Here is an 18959-nt window from a genome sequence, read left to right as displayed (position 1 = left end):
CAAGTACTCGCTTCAAGGTGATTTGACCTACGGATGGGTGGTAGTTTGCAGCGCAGTGCTGCGCTATACATTACCCACTGCTGCCCATTTTTGCCCATTTACACACAACCAAAGACAAAGATCCCCCGTATAGCCTTCACAGACTGTTGGGACAAGTGCTGTTAGTGAGCACCTTTGAAGGACGGACACACGAGGGGGTGGGTGGCCAGCACCACGCCCAGCCGCCTTTGTCTCCCCAGTGGTGATGTTTACACACCGCACCAGGTACTAATTTGAGGCCGAGTTGACCTAGGGGAGGCCCAGGACCGGTTCAGATATTCGTCACTGGTGTTGACCGTGAGCAAGAATCGAACCCGTGTCGCCGAGTTCCTCGCGCGGCGCGCTAGCCGCTGCACCACCACTCCCCCCAAATATATACAGACAAACACAGCCACAGAGACGTATACTCACGAGTAGGAAGCCTTGCCCTGCTCCGGGTCGGCTGCCCCCTTCCCAGAAGGCCCAGCCTTGCCGCACAAGCTGACCGTGATGCACATGAGGAGGCCGCACTTCTTCAGGAAGTAGCAGGTGACATCGATGGCCACGAGCAAGATGAGGAAGATGACAATGACGATGCCGATGATGGCGCCCGTGCCCATCCCGCCGGCGGCCCGGAGGATGCCTGAGTCGCCGTCATCGCCTGTCCCGGAAGCGGAGGGGGGAGCGGCACACGGGCGAGGGTGAGGCGGGTGAGGAGGGCGAGGGTTCTCATCGTGGCTCCAGGGCGAGGGCACTGCCAAGCCAAAAGGAGCGCACCGCTGAGGTGTACGCCGTGAAGGCTTTGACCCACGTGAATGTCGCGGCAGGTTTTAATGAGCCCAATGTTGCCGGTGCCAACTGCCAAAAATAAAGTATGGGCTTGGTTTTCGACGTGCAGTGGTTTTCGTGTAAATTCGATTCACCCTCCACCCCAAAAAAGACTAAACTGTTCCAAAAGGCTATGATGGTGAGCATTTTAAATTTCCAACTTTGGAACGCAACGGACCCGGGACTGGTAGCAGTAGCTTTGTAACTCAGTGAAGTTTAAAGTTTGTTGCACATTTGCCAAAATGTTTACAGAAATCTATATAAAATTAGCCCATAAACAAATACGGTAAATTGCAGTTTACCCTTTTTGTAACCTGAATTCGCTGCTTCGCCCCATATTGGAGTAATAACTTCTGAAACAACAATGTTACACGTCACGTACACTCGTACAGCTTTGAAAATTTATATTTTTAATTCCACAGCAACTTGCAGTGAGCCACTGCTAATTTACCAAGTTAGCTGCAGTGCACTCTATGCATTTAAACAAAACGGGGAAAAAAAAAACCCACGTAGCTCAGACAGCATTCAGAATGCGACACTAACGCTGCGACGTGCGCTTTCTTACGGCAGCGTGCGCAGCGATGGTCAGAGTCACCTGTGACCTGGGCCAGTTGTTCATCATGGTTGGGTACGTAAGGTTCGAAACAAGTTCAACATGAATACAAAATGTTTTAATGTATTTATGTTGAATTTCTTTCGCACAGTACGTAGCCGACAAAGGTAATCGGTGGTGCGAGGGAAGGGCAAGAAACACAAAAAGGCAATTCTCAAGAAATGAGTTTTCAATGGAACGGGCACACAAGCTCCCACTATGCAGGCTTCTCGTTATTAAATTCTCAGCCGCACCCGACAATCTCACCCGCCCGTTGCCCCTCACACCCCGAGAGCTAAGGCAGTTTGCTATCCTGTCTCCGTCGTACCTTGCCTGTCAAACCCACACACCCTCCACCAACCCCTCCCCGTCCACCAAAACCCTTGCATATCCACCCGCCGCTTCCTCCTCGAAGCCCTCCAGCAACGGCATAAACTTCACATTTATATATCAAAACGAGGACAAACGCCACTCGTGATAGATTGCACACTCGGGATGAGATTCGTTTCTCTCCGTGGCACTCGGGATCCTCCGAGAGGGCGAGGTGGAAGCAGGCGCGCACACACGGTGCGGCTGGAAAATTAAGTTGTGTATCCGGGGCGCTGCATCGCTACCGATAATAAGGCAGATTGAGTGCCGCTTCGAAAACGTAGTTCAGCTACCTCCGTTAGGCGCCGATCACTTAGAGGAACGGGATCCCTCCCTCAAACCCTCCCTCCTCCCCCCCAAGTTAAACCCCTTCCGCTAACCGTGCTAGTTTAATTCATTTTCGCCTCTCTAACTCGTCCCCAGCAACATTTATCAGCTCTTGTCAGATCAACCTAACAAACAAAATTAACCATGGAAGCATGCGGAAACTGTTTTTTTTTACAATCATGACTAATAGATGAGAGAAGAGAAAATGTACGAGCATTTTGCCTTGCCAACGGGAGGCCAAGCTGTTTCGTGAAATGCAGCTTCCATTTTTGCAGCAGAGGCAAGTTTGTTTTTGGTTAGCTTTCTTCCTTACACGCTTAATTTAAAATGTAAATCATTCAACTATTCATAATATACGTTTTTGGGTTAGATCGCGTTATTTATAAATGTGTCGTAACCCTCCACCACCCGACACGGCCAATCAGTAAAAAAAGTGTCACGCTGACAAAAGACAAATAGTTCACTACTTTAGCCCACCGGTGTGTTGAAGAGTGAATCCACAACATTTACAATTTTTGAGTACGACGTTTCGCTGGTAACTACATCCAGCATCATCGGGAAATTTGCCCGATGGTGCTGGATGGTCGCGAAAGCCTACGTGTTAATTAAACTATTACTATTGACTATTTTTACCAGGTAAGGCCCAACTGAGCTATACAGCTATTTTTCAGAAGCGACCTGGCCACAAATGATATCTCAACGAAGTGGCTTATCATGTGGAAATGTCTAGCAGCCAAATACTCTAAACGTGTGATGCTGATTCTAAATTTGGAGGGGAACCGGAGGAGCCCGAGAAAAATCCACGCAACCACAGGGAGAGAGACACGCAAACTCAAACTATACAGGGGTCAGGGTTGGGATCGAATCCAGAACCTCCTGCATACCAGGCGAGGGAGTTAACATCTCGCCACCGTGGCGCGCTTGAACAGGGCTCGCGTGTAGAAATAATAATCACATGCCAAAGTGGAATAAAGTGTGTGAGAGCACATTTTACAAATACACCGAAATGGCGGAGTTTATGACACACTGGGAGGACCTAAGTGGCAGCCAAACAGACTTCTGTGCAGCAGAGTGCTATCAACATGAACTGCAGCGTGCTGGTAATCCCCCGTTAAATGGCCTTCCTATCTCATTCAATTAAAACTCGCTTGTGGAAATTTTTAACTCCCAGCAAAATCTTGGCCAAAATGTGTAAGTTTGAGTGACACGTTATGTGTGCGCGCGCGGGGTGATAAATGTGGAAAAATGAGATACACAGGCCACGTACTCTTGTGCAAACGCCATTAATTTTGAATATGTAACCTTAATATCTCATCCCGGGGAAAATAATTAAACGCAAGGGCAAATAGTGTTAGCCATACATTTGACAGCACTCTTAAGACTTATGCAAATAGTCACTAATGGCATTCAAATTGCATGGAATTTTTTTTAAACTTGCAACGGCTTCATCATCGTCATAATCATCATCATCATCATAAAAAAATCACACTCGGCAAAGACACATCTATAAGGTCCGCTCGTGTTTTTTGTCTTTGTTTCACCGAGGCAGCTGTAAAATGGGAACCTACAAATGCAAAGCAGAAAAGACGACGTGTGATTGTTCGTTGGTGTTTTTGTTTTTGTTTATTGAGCACAGAATGGAAGATACCAAATGCATATGCCCCACACAGCAGATCTCACTTATTATATTTATACTCTCAATATATATAAACACACCAATAGCAGGGAACTGCCGTCGATCTAAAACCTCTCAGTGCAGGCATGATTGACTTGCAATTAGGGCTCTCTCAGGCTTGAACCAAAGAAGGGAAAAAACCTAAAAAGTTACCGTATTTGGTGTGCAAATTCTACTGAACTGAACACTGCCAACTTTTTTTTACGAGTCCAATATCCTTGATAAAAGTGATCCTCGTTCTCTCGTCACTGTACTAATACTATCTTGAGCATAGGTATCCATTACCGTCACGTTCCTTGAATTCTTTCGTACGCAAGGCAAATGTTGACACGGCATGACAAACCGTTTCAAATTACGTTTTCATGATGCAAAATGATGCCTTTCACATTGAACGTTAGTGCGCGGCCATAATCAAGGCAGTTTGAATCTGGATTCTTGCGAATGACCCGCTGGCAAAAAAAATGGAGCAGTGGACATCCATTCAAACACGTGCTAAGCGATAGACCAATATTAGCAGCGTTGAAACTTACTGTCACAATCAGGGAAAACGGATGTGATCTTAAGCGACATTGAATGATCACTGGAGGCGTGGACTGGAACCTGTTGTTTGGCAGCAGGACTTCATATTCCTAATATACAAATGGTCCTCGGGTGCATAGCATCAACACCTACCAGAGCGGTACTCACAAAAGAAAACAAGCCTAAGAATCCATATTCTTAGGTTTTTTTTCGGTAAAGACCTAAGAATCCAGCTTCAAAACCTTTGTTGCCTTCATTCATTCTTCCATCTGCATGCACTAACAATGCTCGCCAAGTGTCCACAAAAGCCCGGTTCCATTACTGTGACTACCGAATAAACAAAACGTGGTCATTCACTTCTCTTTCTAGACCAAGCACGGTGAATCGATGACAACGCAGCATGTCGTCAATTTTTTCACACCGGAAATGAGTGCCAAAGAAGCGTGCGCGCGTGCACGTAGGATGGTTGAAGACGTAAAGTTGTGGATACAAAATAAAATCAAGGTCGCCTTTATGAGACACTGCCCAACGACGTTTGAGCGAACGGGCCTAGCGCCGCGTTTTCGTTAACTGCAAAGCATTCGGTCCGTTTACTTTTCCTCAGGATACCGATGGGTGGCCACAATTATTTTTGACGATCACAATCCATTTCTCTGTGCAATGCTGCCCTTCAATACATTTTTTTCGTTTGAAGCCTTTTGTCAATTAACACTGCCGGATGGAGGTGTCCCCATGCTGCAATTGGCCATGAGGATTTTTTTTTAACAAACTTAAACATTGCTGTTCAGTGCGGGGGGGGGGGGGTTATGAAGATGGGAGCCAAAGGACTGGTCCACAGATTTTACTTGCCGCTGACGTTAGCCACCGCTGGGAATGGGGGGCGAGTCCTTTGCTAATTTTGCCACATCGCCACTCTGTCCAGTTCAGCAAATGCTCAATAGTACGGGGAAAGGGGCTTGTGAGCAAAAACATGAAGTTGCAGAGTAAAAATAGGACATCGCCTGTTTATGTTCAAAGACGTTATCCCTACTATTAGGCCGGAAAAGCATTACAAAGTGTGGATATTGCAAAGTCATTTGAATTCGTATTATTGTTTTGAGGGTGGGGACAGTTTAACCATGTATCTACAGCAAAGAATATTTATGTTAAGAAAAAAACATCTCTCACAGCATACTCATATTTACACTCCTATATTACTTGATAACAATGACGTTAATAATAATATAATCTATCGGGCGTATGAATAGGATTACATTTGACACATTGAATTTTTCTGGTGTTGAAAGGGGGGGATGTAAATGAAAATAACGAGGATGTGGGTCTGAGCACGTGACAATTACTGCGTAGGAGCATTGTTATCTTTGTTAGAGAGAGAGAGAACAATGCCACTCAATAACCAACTCCCACACAATCATGCAACCATGCATGATGCACCGCTCATCAAATTGGTCATTTAGCCTGCAAAGGGCTGTATCGGAACGTCACACAAGAGCTCAGGATACACAGCACGAGAGCACTTTCGGGCGAACGGTGTGTCCCCTCTTACACAGCTAATATCTGAGGTCAAGTGGAGCCACACACGCAGCGACATCTCTTTTAATCATTATCGATAAATACATACGGTGTATTCTGAATATTACATTGTTCATATGTCTACTTTATGGATTTCGTGTCCATTGGAGCATAAGACAGAGAAATAAGATGTAAGAGATAATGAAAATATTTCCAGTGTATTATTTATTTTTTACTTGGCCGCACGCAATAATCAGCATAGGACCGGTATTACAGTATCACACTGTGCTGCGTAGTTGCCAAACGTAATACCAGACCGCTGCTCAGGATCATAAGCGAGCCAAAACTTGTGAATCAATTGATCGCTATATATTAAAGGTGAAAATACACAAATATTATGCACAGTTTTCAGCACGTGCGGTGGACATCACTGAAATATCACCAAGATGGACATGCAGTGAAGATCACAAGTACACGTTCATGTTTAAAATCAAGGGGAAGTAAAGTGGTAATACATGACTGCATACAAAGACAATCGAACAATGTGTAAGTAATTTTTTTTTTTGAAGTATGTGAATTGGGTTAGAGAAGAAAACAATTCCGCATCATGAGCAATACTTTTGGGTAAAATGTAAAAACCGGACTCTTATTTGCACGCTTGGAAACGCAGTGGTGTCCGTCACCGTGTGTTTTGACGCGACAAAACCATCAGCACCACCACCACCACCAGCGTGACCGGGGGGGGGGGAGTGGGGGGTAGCGACATCTTGCAGAGTGAACACAGCACTGGCACGTGCGCACTTGGCTGCCGTGAAAAACTCTCTCCGGCCCAAAAAAAAAAAAATGTACCACCAAACCCTCCATTTTTATCAAAAGATCGCCGCGTTTTACCCAAAGACGTCGCCGGGACAGAGGAAGGCTTGGCACACCTAGCCTTGGTGGCTACAACAGACACAGACAGACCAACAGACGGACAGACCTCACGGAAAGGAGATAGGGATGAGATGGCGCATGCGCAACAGCTAGCCATTCTGCAGCGTCGTTAGGTGAAGGGGTCAGGGGGTCAGGGGTTAAAGACTGGAGGAGCGGTAAAACTTCTCACCGGGGAGGTGGGGGGGGCAAAACAAATTTAGCTGGGCAGAACTTTTTGCAGCAAAACAGAAAAAGGCGCCCCGTGACAAAATGTGCGCAATTAGAATTGCGCAATGGGCGCAGATGCCGCAGTGTGAATTATTGTGCATGTAACCGAGGATCAGGGAATGCATACATTTAACGTTACATTGTATGTTAGTTGGCAGTCAACTGGCGTTGCATGCACTGAGAGCCCAATTAATTTGATAGAGCAACCTTCGAATTTATTTATGCATTTGTTTACCATTCTGGAATCCCAATGTTCACACTGACGTGTTTACGAGGCAGATGCCGAGGTAAAGGGCCCTTGAAAGTCCAACGTCGTTCGAACTCACATGGCGTCACCGCTCGAGACATCTGCCCAGATTTATTGGCCGAAAAATTACAAATGCCGCGAAAAAATCCCGCCACATGTCGGGAAATTAAGTTAAAACGTAGCCTGTGGAAATTCAAAAATCCATTTTCAAACTATTGAATAGTCATCATTATTATGTTACAATTCATTGGCGATGAAGTGTATTAATTTGCATGCAAACTCAAAATATTCCACGTGGAATTTTACACTGTGTAATTATCATTACTGCTACTATCTAATGCAGAGAATGGTATATCTATTAAATACAAATCTTTATTAATAACGAGAACAGTAATAGCAACAACAAAAAAACTGAAATATTAATTACGACCATAGCAAAAACATTATAAAGAAAGTGACATCGTTGCTAGGTGTTGATGATGATTTTTTGTTGTTGTCCCTGGCTAGGCAGCGGTAAGCATGGCAGTGAAGGCAGCCATCAGCAAAGTGAGCAAAACTGCCGGCTGAATCGGAGCGAACGAGCCTGGCATGTCTGCATTCGTGGTGCAATTCATTCGTCGCCATGCCGCGAGTGTGAACGTGACAGCCGCATGCGTGTTGCGCGCGTGCGCGTTGTGCGCGAGTTCAACAAAAAGAGAAACGCAAACGGGAGGGGGGGGGGAGATGGGGTGAGGTGGGATGAATCAAATGCCACGTGCGCAGCATGTCCGTTTGGCGGGGTTGTTGCGACCGCCGCCAGAGTTGTTGCCGTGTTAATGGGATGGGTAGTGTTAGGCAAAACGGAGATTGCAGAGAAGCGGTCAACGGGGATTGGTCGAGGGGAAAGGGAACGAGAGAGAGAGAGAGAGGGGGGGAAAAATAAAACGAGAAAAAGAGAAAAGGAAAAACAGAAATATTGTAAGTAAATGCTTTAAATGAAAAAATAGACAGTTGAATTTGCACAGAGAACACACTATGAAAACAAATGGATATTTCAGGGAGACAAAATGCATTTGTAAAGATGTATTTTTTTTTTAAAGAGAGAAGGTTAAAACATTTAATAAGGCACGGATCTAAATATAAAATGCAAGTGTGCCAAACATTCCAAAAGCCTTATGGCGGCCAGGAGGACGGATGGGGAGGGGGGGAACAAAAAAATGTAGCTACCTGTTCACGTTTCTTTCGCGATAACGCAGTGGGCAAGGACGGCCGGGCTTGGATCCCAACAGAGGTCGCAACCGGGTACCCGATACCCGTACCCTACCCGATACCCGGCTACCCGTACCCGGCCGGGTACGGGTACGGGTAGCCGTTTGCGACCCTGGTGCGGCCGGGTACGGGTACCGGTAGGCCGTGATTCACTGGTGAGTAACTGTTCGTCACTCATTTCAGTACCCGGCCGGGTACGGGTACCCATTTGCGACCCTGGTGCGGCCGGGTACTGGTACGGGTAAGGAATCAAAACCCGTTTGCGACCTCTGGATCCCAATCATCAAACGGTTCAATCGATCCACGCCTAACCACTCACTCCGCTTGGGAGCGACTAAACGTGCTCGTGATCAGGAGGTCGAGAGCACGTTTGCCGCACGAGATCGGACGAACGCAAACGGCCAATGATGCCGCCGGCTCGCAGCGTACGCGGCGATCGGACGCCGCCGAGAGAATTGCGTCCTCCTCCTCCTCCCGAAGGACGTGTTTCCCCAATTGGACTCACGGATTAGAATAGAAGCTGTTGGGTAACCCACCATTATGCCCCACCGCAAGCCATCACGCGCATCTCAATTTTTTGATCTACTGCCGAGGGAGGCGTAAACAACGGTGGATGAAGAGGCATGTCTGCCGGTTTCAAACGCACCACCTTGGCCAAGAATCTAACCCAGTGCCGAGGGAGCTAACAACATCTACGGTATTCCAACAGTACAAACGATTAAATGTTGGTACGTGTATGTACACATGCACGTAAATACATGAATCTGTAAATACATGTATATGTAAATTCACGATTGTGTAAATATGTGAAAGGTTCATATACAGAGCCATGAGAGCACAATACACATTGTTGTGTGTATGCATATAATCACATGTGCGCATGTGATTATGCATGCATGATGTGTTTGGTGTGCGAGGGTGGTATTATAGTTCACAGACAGAATAGCAATCAAGATTGTTGTTTTTTTAATTCGTCGTCTAATTTTAGACTGTAGCCCAACACGTAAAAAAGGACATACAGATAGATAAAAATATATATTTTGATATATTTAATTTAAAAAGTGCACGACATAAAGGCAGTGCAAGTTATCATTTTGTTCACGATTTTCTGATTGTTACCACCACATACGACCATATGCATGTGTATATGCATGCGTGTTGTATATTTGTATGCTTATTTGTATCTACCTATGTGTATGTATGCGCGTACATAATACACACATACATTCGAATGCGTTCGTATAAGCACAGCAAGCAATACACTTTAACGAAACCGTGTCCGAAGCACACATACAGCGGACGTGTACAAATTCTGGAAAACCATTTCTTTTTTATTTACTCCGTCACTGATTAGAGATTGCAATCGCAGGGTGCAGGTGCCATGGTGGAGCTCCAGATGGCGCGACCATCACCCACCGTCACCCACGGCACGAGTGTCCAAATTTTGCACGACAGATGTGGCCCCAGCAGACACTTGGACCCCATGTTCCGGCATAATCAGCTGCCTAATCAGCATTGGAAAGGCAGCACGGGGAGACCGGCTGTTCTAAGTATACACGGGAAACCTTGTTTATCCGCTCGTCAATTATCCACTCATGCAAGGTAGGGTGGGCGGGGGAATCGATAGGTGTGATGCGCTGGGTAATTCTGATTACGTACAGGCTCATTGTTATTCATGTTGTGTTTTTTTTTCAACGTAATTGGCCACGTGACGCAGTGGTTGGAACAAGCGGCTTCACTATCTGGAAGGTTGCGAGTTCCCAATCCCAGTCTAGGATTTTCAGCTCTGGGGGGGGAGGGGTTGATAATGTGCGTGCCACTTTGTGGGAAATCTATAGCGGTTGTACTATGGGTAGGCTTACCCGTGCCATGGGAATGTGGAATTTCCACCGTTGACTTAGGGCTGTAAAGGGCAGATGAGCATTGCCCCTATACTCAAATGAGTGCAATTTCACCAATTTTACTCCAATGAGTTCCATATCGCCAACGTTATAAACGATATTAACATTTCTCAACGTTATATACAAATCTAATATATGATTTCGACTTAGGGGTCAGGGCGCTGAGACAGGTCCTGTGAGAACCTGGTTTCAAATTCTGGTTTCAGCCACCTGTGATTAAACTGGGTTTTCAGTTGTTGCTAGTTAATAGTTTCAGCCCGGTAACCAATCACTGCACAATAATTACAAAAACCTCTTTGATCAAATTACGATTTGGATCAATTCCATCTCTGTGAATTTTCCAAGTATATAATTGTTTTGACTTCCATACAACCAACATTTTTCAGTACCAGGGTATGCAGGAAAGTGTGACCTCCTGGTGCATGAAGGGATGTCAAGACATAGTTCTGTTACATCTCCTTCTGCAGGCCATTCTCTAACACACCGGGTGGTGATGCCAATGGAGTCTTTGTCTCATACCATTATGCCAATAGCACGTTCGGAATAACATTTGGAAAAAAAGACCACAGAAATTAAATGTACATTCATGTTATTGATTTCTCAAAATGTATTTTTGAGTCTGCTTGCATGCATATTCAGTTAATAATGATGAGTTGTGTCTCATTACCATTCCTTTGAGCTATCTTATTAAACGTGGTCATCATTATTTCCACAATCATGTGACTGTGCTTGTGCAGTTATTGTTTAATGCATTAGCAGGCAGAGGGGACATTGTGTTTAATTAATTGCCTGCAGAAATTGCATTTCAGAACATGCCTGGATTATAAGTGTGAATAAACAAGGTTTCGTAGCACGCAAAAACCCGCCCCCACCAAACCCACCCCCCGGTATAGCCTAAATATACTTTTGGGACAAGTAATGTTAGCGAGCACCTAAGAAGACCCATGCCCGGCACTATCACACACGCACACACATAGGCGCATGCACGCACAGCACATGCGCGCACAGTGCATGCGTCTATACGCGTCTTTTCAATGCAGGTAAAATAAATTGGCTGTGTAGCTTTTTGTCTCCTTATTTAAACAGTTTGCCGATCTTCATTTGATTTTAAGTGCCACAGCGCACATTGAAATATACCAATCATTAGAACACATCGTTTTGTGAAAGAAAAGAAAAATCCCGAAACATTTGTTCAATTGGTAATGCCGAGGATTTCAACATGCATAATGACGGCAATTTAAACCTATGAAACAAAAGCAAAAGTACTTGTGATGATTGATTTGCTTTTCACATTGAATGGAGATTGGGTCCAATTTACAGCGGGGAAAAGCAGGTCGGAAACACGGCCAGGCTACACGCGCCCACCAAGAAGCGCGTTGACGCTAACACTCGGCGTGGGAACGTTAACGTGCGGTCGTCTCATTGGTACAACCTCAACATCTGTGCGCCATGGCAATGCGCAACTTCCACTATCGAGCCGCGAATGCACGCACGCTCGAGCCCATCGCCCCCTTCTCGGCGGACGATGGTCTGACTTGCCCGTCACGCCACGCACGGCCCGTACCTGCGTTGGCGGTTGGCTTGGGTTGGGTGGTGAACCGGTGCTCTGCCGGGTCGGAGTCGCCCTCCTTGTTGATGGCCCTGACGTGCACCTCGTACTCCGTGTTCCACTTGAGCGACGACAGCATGGCGTGCTTGCTGGTGGACGGGGCCCGCTGCTCCAGCCATTCGGCGCTGCCGTCCACCTGCGAGAACCGGCGGCCGTCACTCCGGAACGTTAACCCTGACCGGATGTTATCTCCCTCGCCTGGTATGCGGGAGGTCGTCGGTTCGACCCCGACCCTGATGCCCGCCGTGTATTTGGAGTTTGCGTGACCGACGCTCAGAGAGTGGAGCTCATCGCCGACAAGAGAGAGGGCACTTCTGATTGGCGCGGTTGGCTATGTACGATGCGAAAGAAGTTCAAGATATATACGTACAGCGCGTGCACTACCAACTGGCGAGCAGAACGAGCAGCGCAGAGTAATGGCGGCGCCAATGGTGGCAAGATGTTAACTACCTCACCTGGTGTACAGGAGGTCGTGGGTTCGATCCCGACCCTGACGCCTGCCGTATATTTGTAGTTTGCGTGCCTTTCTCCCCGTGGTTGCATGGATTTTTATCCGAGTCCTCAGGTTTTTCCCTCCTCATTTCGAATCAATGTGCGTCGAGAGTATTTGGCTGCGATACATTTCCACATCATAAGCCACTTCGTTGAGCTATCATTTGTGGCCAGGTCGTTTCTGACAAAGAGCTACATAGCTCAGTGGACCTTACCTGATAAAATTTAAAAAAATTGAGTTTAGTTTAATATGACGAAATGGGAGATCTTTGTCTTTTTTTTGTATGCACATGCGAGGAGAGTAGGCATATTGCTTATTCCACCGACTGGATTCTGGTTATCTTGGATCAATTCCACATCATCCATACCATTGGCTTCCCCTAAGTCAACTCGGCCTCGTGCAGTGAATGAACATTCACAATGGAGAGACGGGCGACCGAGCATGCTGCTGAGCGCGGGCGATTTCGTTGCCGCCTGATGCGTCAGCTTTAATGTGCTTGCTATCAGCAATGGGACAATTTTTGGGGTTTTAATCTGATAGGATGACTCCGTGTCCATCGTTAAAATAAGTGAGACGCAGGGGTGGCCAAGCAGTTCATCTGCTGGACATCTGTGAAAAACATCTTCGTAGCTCATGGGAGTTGTCTGGCCTAAATAATGAGTTCTGAGCCTGCACAACTGAGACCATGGGTTCGAATCTAAGGTTACAGCCGCCCGTGATTGTGCCACTTGGTGGTGGTGAAGTCACATGGTGCTTTGTGCCAGTTCACGAGAAGTGCCAAAGGCTCATTGGCAGTAGGTCATGAAACAGACCCAAGCGCCCTGAGAATGATACATTTCAATTATTATTGTTGTATGGATAAATGACTGAAATCAATGGTAGATGCACTAACTGCCACTCCTTGCTGTGCTTTAGCTGCCTGGTGATCTGCTCATTAAACTATATTTTATTTATTTTACCAGGTAAGGCCCACTGACCTATATAGCTCTTTTTCAGATGCGACCTGGCCACAAGTGATAGCCCAATGAAGTGGCTTATCATGTGGCAATGTTTCACAGCCAAATACTCTAAACGTGTGATGTTGATTCTAAATGTGGATGGAAACACCGGAGGACCCGGAGAAAAATCCACGTGACCACGGGAAATACATCCAAACTCCAAATAAAAGGCATCGTCAGGGTCGGGATCGAACCCACAACCTCCTGTATACCAGGCAAAGTAGTGAACATCTCTCCACCGTAGCGCTCATATGTCCTCCTTTAGTGCTTGAGGGAGACTGCTTACAACTGCCCAGTATCATCTATTATTAGCCTTCTGCACAGTGGGTGATCTTGACATCACCATTGCCAGTTGTTGACGTTGGCCGGGCGGGAGAATCGAACTCCACTCGCTGGGCTCGTAATTCAGTGCGCTAGCCACTACACTGCCGCTCCCCACACATCTAATTACAGTAAAACCTTGGATTGCGAGTAACTTGGTCTGCGAGTGTTTTGCAAGACGAGTAAATTTTTTAAAATAAATGTTAATTTGATAAACGAGCGAGGTCTTGCAATACGAGTAGTACGTGTGTACGCTTTGTCTGCCGAGCGTCACGTGATCACAACTGATATACGAATTCTAGATTTGAAGCTTTCGTGACTGCAAGGATTCATACTCTTAGGTTTTTTCGGTAAAGTCATGTAGGTAAAAAAATATATATATAAAAATAAGAATTTTATTTCTATTATTATTTTTATTTCTATTAATATTTATATTATTTTTATGATTTATTTTTACCTACGTGACTTTGATATACGAGTGCTTTGGATTACAAACACGTTTTCCGGAACGAATTATGCTCGCAATCCAAGGTGTCACTGTATATGTATATATACACACACACACATACATGTGTATACATACCGGCCGATGTTTGACCAGGTAGTGCTGGATGGGGGAGCCCCCGTCATCCTGCGACACCCAGGAAATGACGTAAGAATTCCCGGTCGAGCCGACACTCCCGTGCACCTTGGGTGGGCTCGGCTCTCCTGCAGACGGCAGAGCAGGATAGACACACGTCATACGATACACGCGCGCATGTCTGTATGTGTGTGTCAACGCTAGCGTGAGTGCATCATTTGCATGTACTGTGGATATCACAGCAATAAGAATCTTCTTGGTTCTTTCGGTAAAGTCACGTAGAATGGAAATAATTCAGACTCTGTCTTCTCGACAGACCTGTTCTCCACCTGAGGACGGCTGCTTGCGTTGTGGCCGAAACGTCGTGAGAATTATTTTGTTTGATTTTTATTATTTTATTATTTCCATTCTACGTGACTTTACCAAAATAACCAAGAAGATGAATCCCTGCAGTCACGAAAGCTTTAAATAGCAATAAGAATGTTGTATATGAGGGGTGGTTTATTCGGATAAAAAATCGGTTATCATGGCTGCAGTTTGGAGGTTAGCACAATCAACTGCTCATTGAAGCAGTGGACAACTGCGATAAGGTTGACTTCAAACGTTCCGTGACCAAATCGTCCTCAATGTGCCTGCTCGTGTCTTGGAAGATAGGCAATGTTGGGCTTGGTTTTGTACTGGGATGTGCTGAGTGTCAATCATCTCGTGTACCTGGGTTTTCTCTGGGCACTCCCAATTTTTCTGCCCACCCAGTAAACACTCACGAAAAAACTGGCCAAAAGATATTAATGCAGGAATTTCCTGAATCGAAACAGTCTTGAGACTCAAGTGAAGCTTTCTTGGTTAAAGACATGGCGGGATTAAAATAATCCTCACGTTAAGTTTTGAGCAACTTTTCAAACTGTACAAAAACACATGTTTAATCCACACCTCATATCTGCGTGTCAATTTACTTGTAAGTATGCACACATTTAGAAGGATCAAAAAGTAAGAGTTAGTTGTTAATGTGAAACTTGCTTCACGTTTGGATCAACATAAAAATCACCCTGGCAAAAAAAAAAGTGAATCATCCACGGCTCCATTGCAAAGCTGTTGTCACCATCTCACGCGTACCTAATGAGCAATAGCCGCGGTATGACCCATTTTTTTTTTGCTAGATTAAGCCGTAGCGGTATCAAAAACAGACTGTCCCAGAACATTCCGGGCATCAAGGATTCTCAAGATCCAATACCCGTGCAAAATTCCATTTTAAAACGTTTGCCAATGTTTGTGCTAGCAACTCACATTTAATGTTTGAGGGTAATGCTTGTATAAGATGCTGATTGGTAAACTGAAAATATGAATTGAATGGTGCTGGGTAATGGAGCTGGAAAAACGCAACACTGTTATTTAGAAAATTTCTTTACAATTTAATGAAAAAAATTAGCAATAATAACTCAACATAATGGAACCCATCAACTGGGAATATCCACAAATTATCACCGCTATTGTAGTTTAATTAAACAAGGCTTGGCATATTATTAAACTGCCGTGCATCAAACGTTAAGCTAAAAATTAAAACCATAAGTATCTCTTTTATTATATATACACACTTTATTTTAAAGCAAGGCGCCATCCAGGGGAAATGTGCAATCCAGAAAGGGTTGGAAAATTCCACGGTAAAATGTTTGGGAGTGCCGAGAGATTGGCATAGAAGAATCATCAGCAAAGGCAGAATTCATTGAGAGAATGAGGCTGCAACGCGACTCAAAACTATGGCAGGGAGTATTGAGGGTTGGGTGTTTTTTTTCATTGGCGAGAAGGCGGGGATATCGTGTGTTATACTTCTAATATCTAAGGACACTTCAAAGCGTATGGTGAGTGGAAAGAAAGGTCATTAGTTAAAACCAATGATATTAAATTTGTTTTTGTTTAAAGAGTCATTCTGGAAAAGATCAAAAGAGACTCAAAGTGTGCTCAGAACAGACCCTCGTCTACAAAGCAACGTGCAAAAAACATTATTTGCTTCATTTAATTAAGAATAGTGGCTAAACTCATCCTAAGGGTGAATAATAACAATGTAACATTTTTGTATTTTTAAACAAAAATTCCTTTCAACGGGCAATATTCAATGCACGAGGATTCAAGAATGTGGTGGTAGAAAATATTAAATTCAAGTCAACGAAATTATAGTTAATTCATTTGTCCTATATATATAAAAACAAGACAATACTTGTGGAAATAACGGAATTATTTTTCATTAAAAGCAATTTATATTAAAGCAATTTAACATGGAGTTTTGCATAGTAAAGCCATGTAGCATCTTGGGAATGTATTTAAATGCTAAGCTGTATTGCAATATACTATATAATCTTAATATTATGCAAATTATATAAACCTGCCCTCAATGAAACATCAAAGAAAAAAACAGCTTAAGATATAAAAGTATAGTTTAACAGGCATATACAAATATTAAACATAACCGCGCACATGAAAAAAAACCATTTAAAATTAGGTTTTAAATGCGTAAAAATATATAGGCGAGTATTTAATTCATTGACGTCTTTATTTTTTCTATTTTTTTTTACCTCCTGTTTAGCAGCGATGCAGACACCAGGACATCACCATCACCATGACAACGCAAACCATGTGATGGGTCACATGATCACATGATGATTGGTGGTGGTAGGAGGAGGAGGAGGGGGTTGATTTGGTATATTTTGGAGGTTTGGAACGGCGCATGGGAACAACAAAAAAACACAAAAAAGCAAAGAAACATCAAGCTGGAATGAACAAAGGGTTAACTAACACACACTGGCACGCACACACAGGGTACCACAACACGCAGAGAATGATTAACTTGGCAGAATGCATTGAAAACACGTCTGTCTAGCCGTTTCGTGCAGCGTCTTTGAGGCGTCGTCGCATTTAAATTGCTCAAAATATATATTTTTTAATATAACACCCAAAATGGACAAACGAGATGCTCCATCTCAAGGGATTTTCGGCGTAAAATATTTTGCAATAAACAAAAAAATAATGCTGGCATTAGTGCTGCTTTATAAATCATGCCACGCTTTGAATAGACAATGAGCATTCTGCCTCCGCCACCTGAATCTATTTACCTCGAAATCTACCGGTCCATCCTCAGAGATTATTAATGCCGTTCCATCTTCCTCCAGCGGAATCCATTAAATTATCCTTATTAAACGCATTTCAACAACGCGAACAACTGTCAATTCGCAGCAAACTCGTTTTTTTTTTTCTGTTAGAGCACAACATATTTGAGTTTGCAAAATATATATATATGTAGCAAACAAGCCTTGGCCGAGGAACTGTGGTAACAATAACGCTGCACCCGCTGAAGACAAACGGAGGGAGCAGATGCCATGGGCGTCTGACAAGATCGTTAATATGCAGGTCTTGCCGTGCGGGGCTTTTTCCCTGAAGGACGCAACTGCTGTGTTTATGCAACTGTAACTGAAGGATAACGGGAAATTTCAAGTTTGTTGATCTCAATTGTTGCCTTGCTGAAAGGAAGGGGGCACAGCGTGCATTGATTTTAAGCGACGATTTGGTGCGGGTTGGGACCTCTGGCTCTATGCACAATTCTAGTGGTTACAGGAGGGCAGTTCTAATCCGCCCATACTGGACATGTGTGAAAAAGAGCTTCACGGATCATCGGATTCCTCCAGTCTGAGTAAGGATCCTGATAAAGGTTCTGAGAGGTAAGGCGGGAACAAAGGGCGGAACGCACACTACGTTTTGCAGACTGCCAAGTTAGGTTTTCTCCGGGTGTAGCATTTAAAAAATTATATTTAACACGAACAGTATGCATACGTAAGAAATAAATCTATTTCATACATTGATGCAAGCGGCAGCCAAGCATAAAATGTATTATATTCCATAACTTGTCATTAAAAATAACACATTATGCACATCCTGTAAATGAACAGCACACACACAACGCAACGCGACAAATTCATTTATATATTTTTTGTTACATCCCACGACTGGTCCACGGTTTGACATAGTGCGGTGCACGCGTGTTACACAGAGCGGACGCTGGAGGCCCCTGCGATGCTGACCGGCGCGCACGCAGCTGCACCGTCACTGCATCCCGGACGAAGCTGCATTGCAGCGCTTGCCTGATGAAACCCAAGAATACGCGCGTGTGCCACCCATCCCCGAATCCAAACGGAACACGAGCAGCCAAACTCCATTCAAGCTTGATTTGAAGCTTTCGTGACTGCAGGAATCCATACTCTTTGGTTCTTCCAGTAAAGTCACGTAGGTAGAAAATTAATAGATCACGACGTTTCGATCGCAACACAAGACGGTCGCTTGAAAACGGTCGCTTGTGTTGCGATCGAAACGTCGTCATCTATTAATTTTCTATCTACGTGACTTTACCGAAAGAACCAAAGAGTATATCCATTCAAGCTGTCACACGGCCGGTGGGGGAGGGGGGGGACGCTTTGCGCACTCCATCTAAAACTGGCAAGAAGCAACGCGCACCCCGGTTGAATCCAAACAAACGCAAAACGGTGCAAAAAACAACAACCCAGCAGCACACGCGCACAGACACTGAATAGACCCGCCG

General features: G+C 44.7%; 1 protein-coding gene across 2 annotated transcripts in view; it reads right to left on the bottom strand.

Moving 5' to 3' along the window:
* LOC144728575 (neural cell adhesion molecule 1-like) overlaps positions 1 to 18959 on the bottom strand; it is a 201461-nt gene that overhangs the window by 11703 nt on the left and 170799 nt on the right. For both annotated transcript variants that reach the window (XM_078608104.1, XM_078608103.1), the window contains exons 14-16: positions 14381 to 14505; positions 11941 to 12121; positions 451 to 679 (exon numbers count right to left, since the gene is read on the bottom strand). In XM_078608104.1, coding sequence (XP_078464230.1) covers positions 451 to 679; positions 11941 to 12121; positions 14381 to 14505 — 535 coding nt within the window. The remainder of the gene's footprint in view (positions 1 to 450; positions 680 to 11940; positions 12122 to 14380; positions 14506 to 18959) is intronic.

This window comes from Lampetra planeri, chromosome 29 (assembly GCF_965212315.1).
Source record: "Lampetra planeri chromosome 29, kcLamPlan1.2.h2, whole genome shotgun sequence".
Classification (NCBI taxonomy): domain Eukaryota; kingdom Metazoa; phylum Chordata; class Hyperoartia; order Petromyzontiformes; family Petromyzontidae; genus Lampetra; species Lampetra planeri.
Note: the sequence above shows the minus strand (reverse complement) of the source record. Positions and strands in the feature narration are given on the sequence as shown.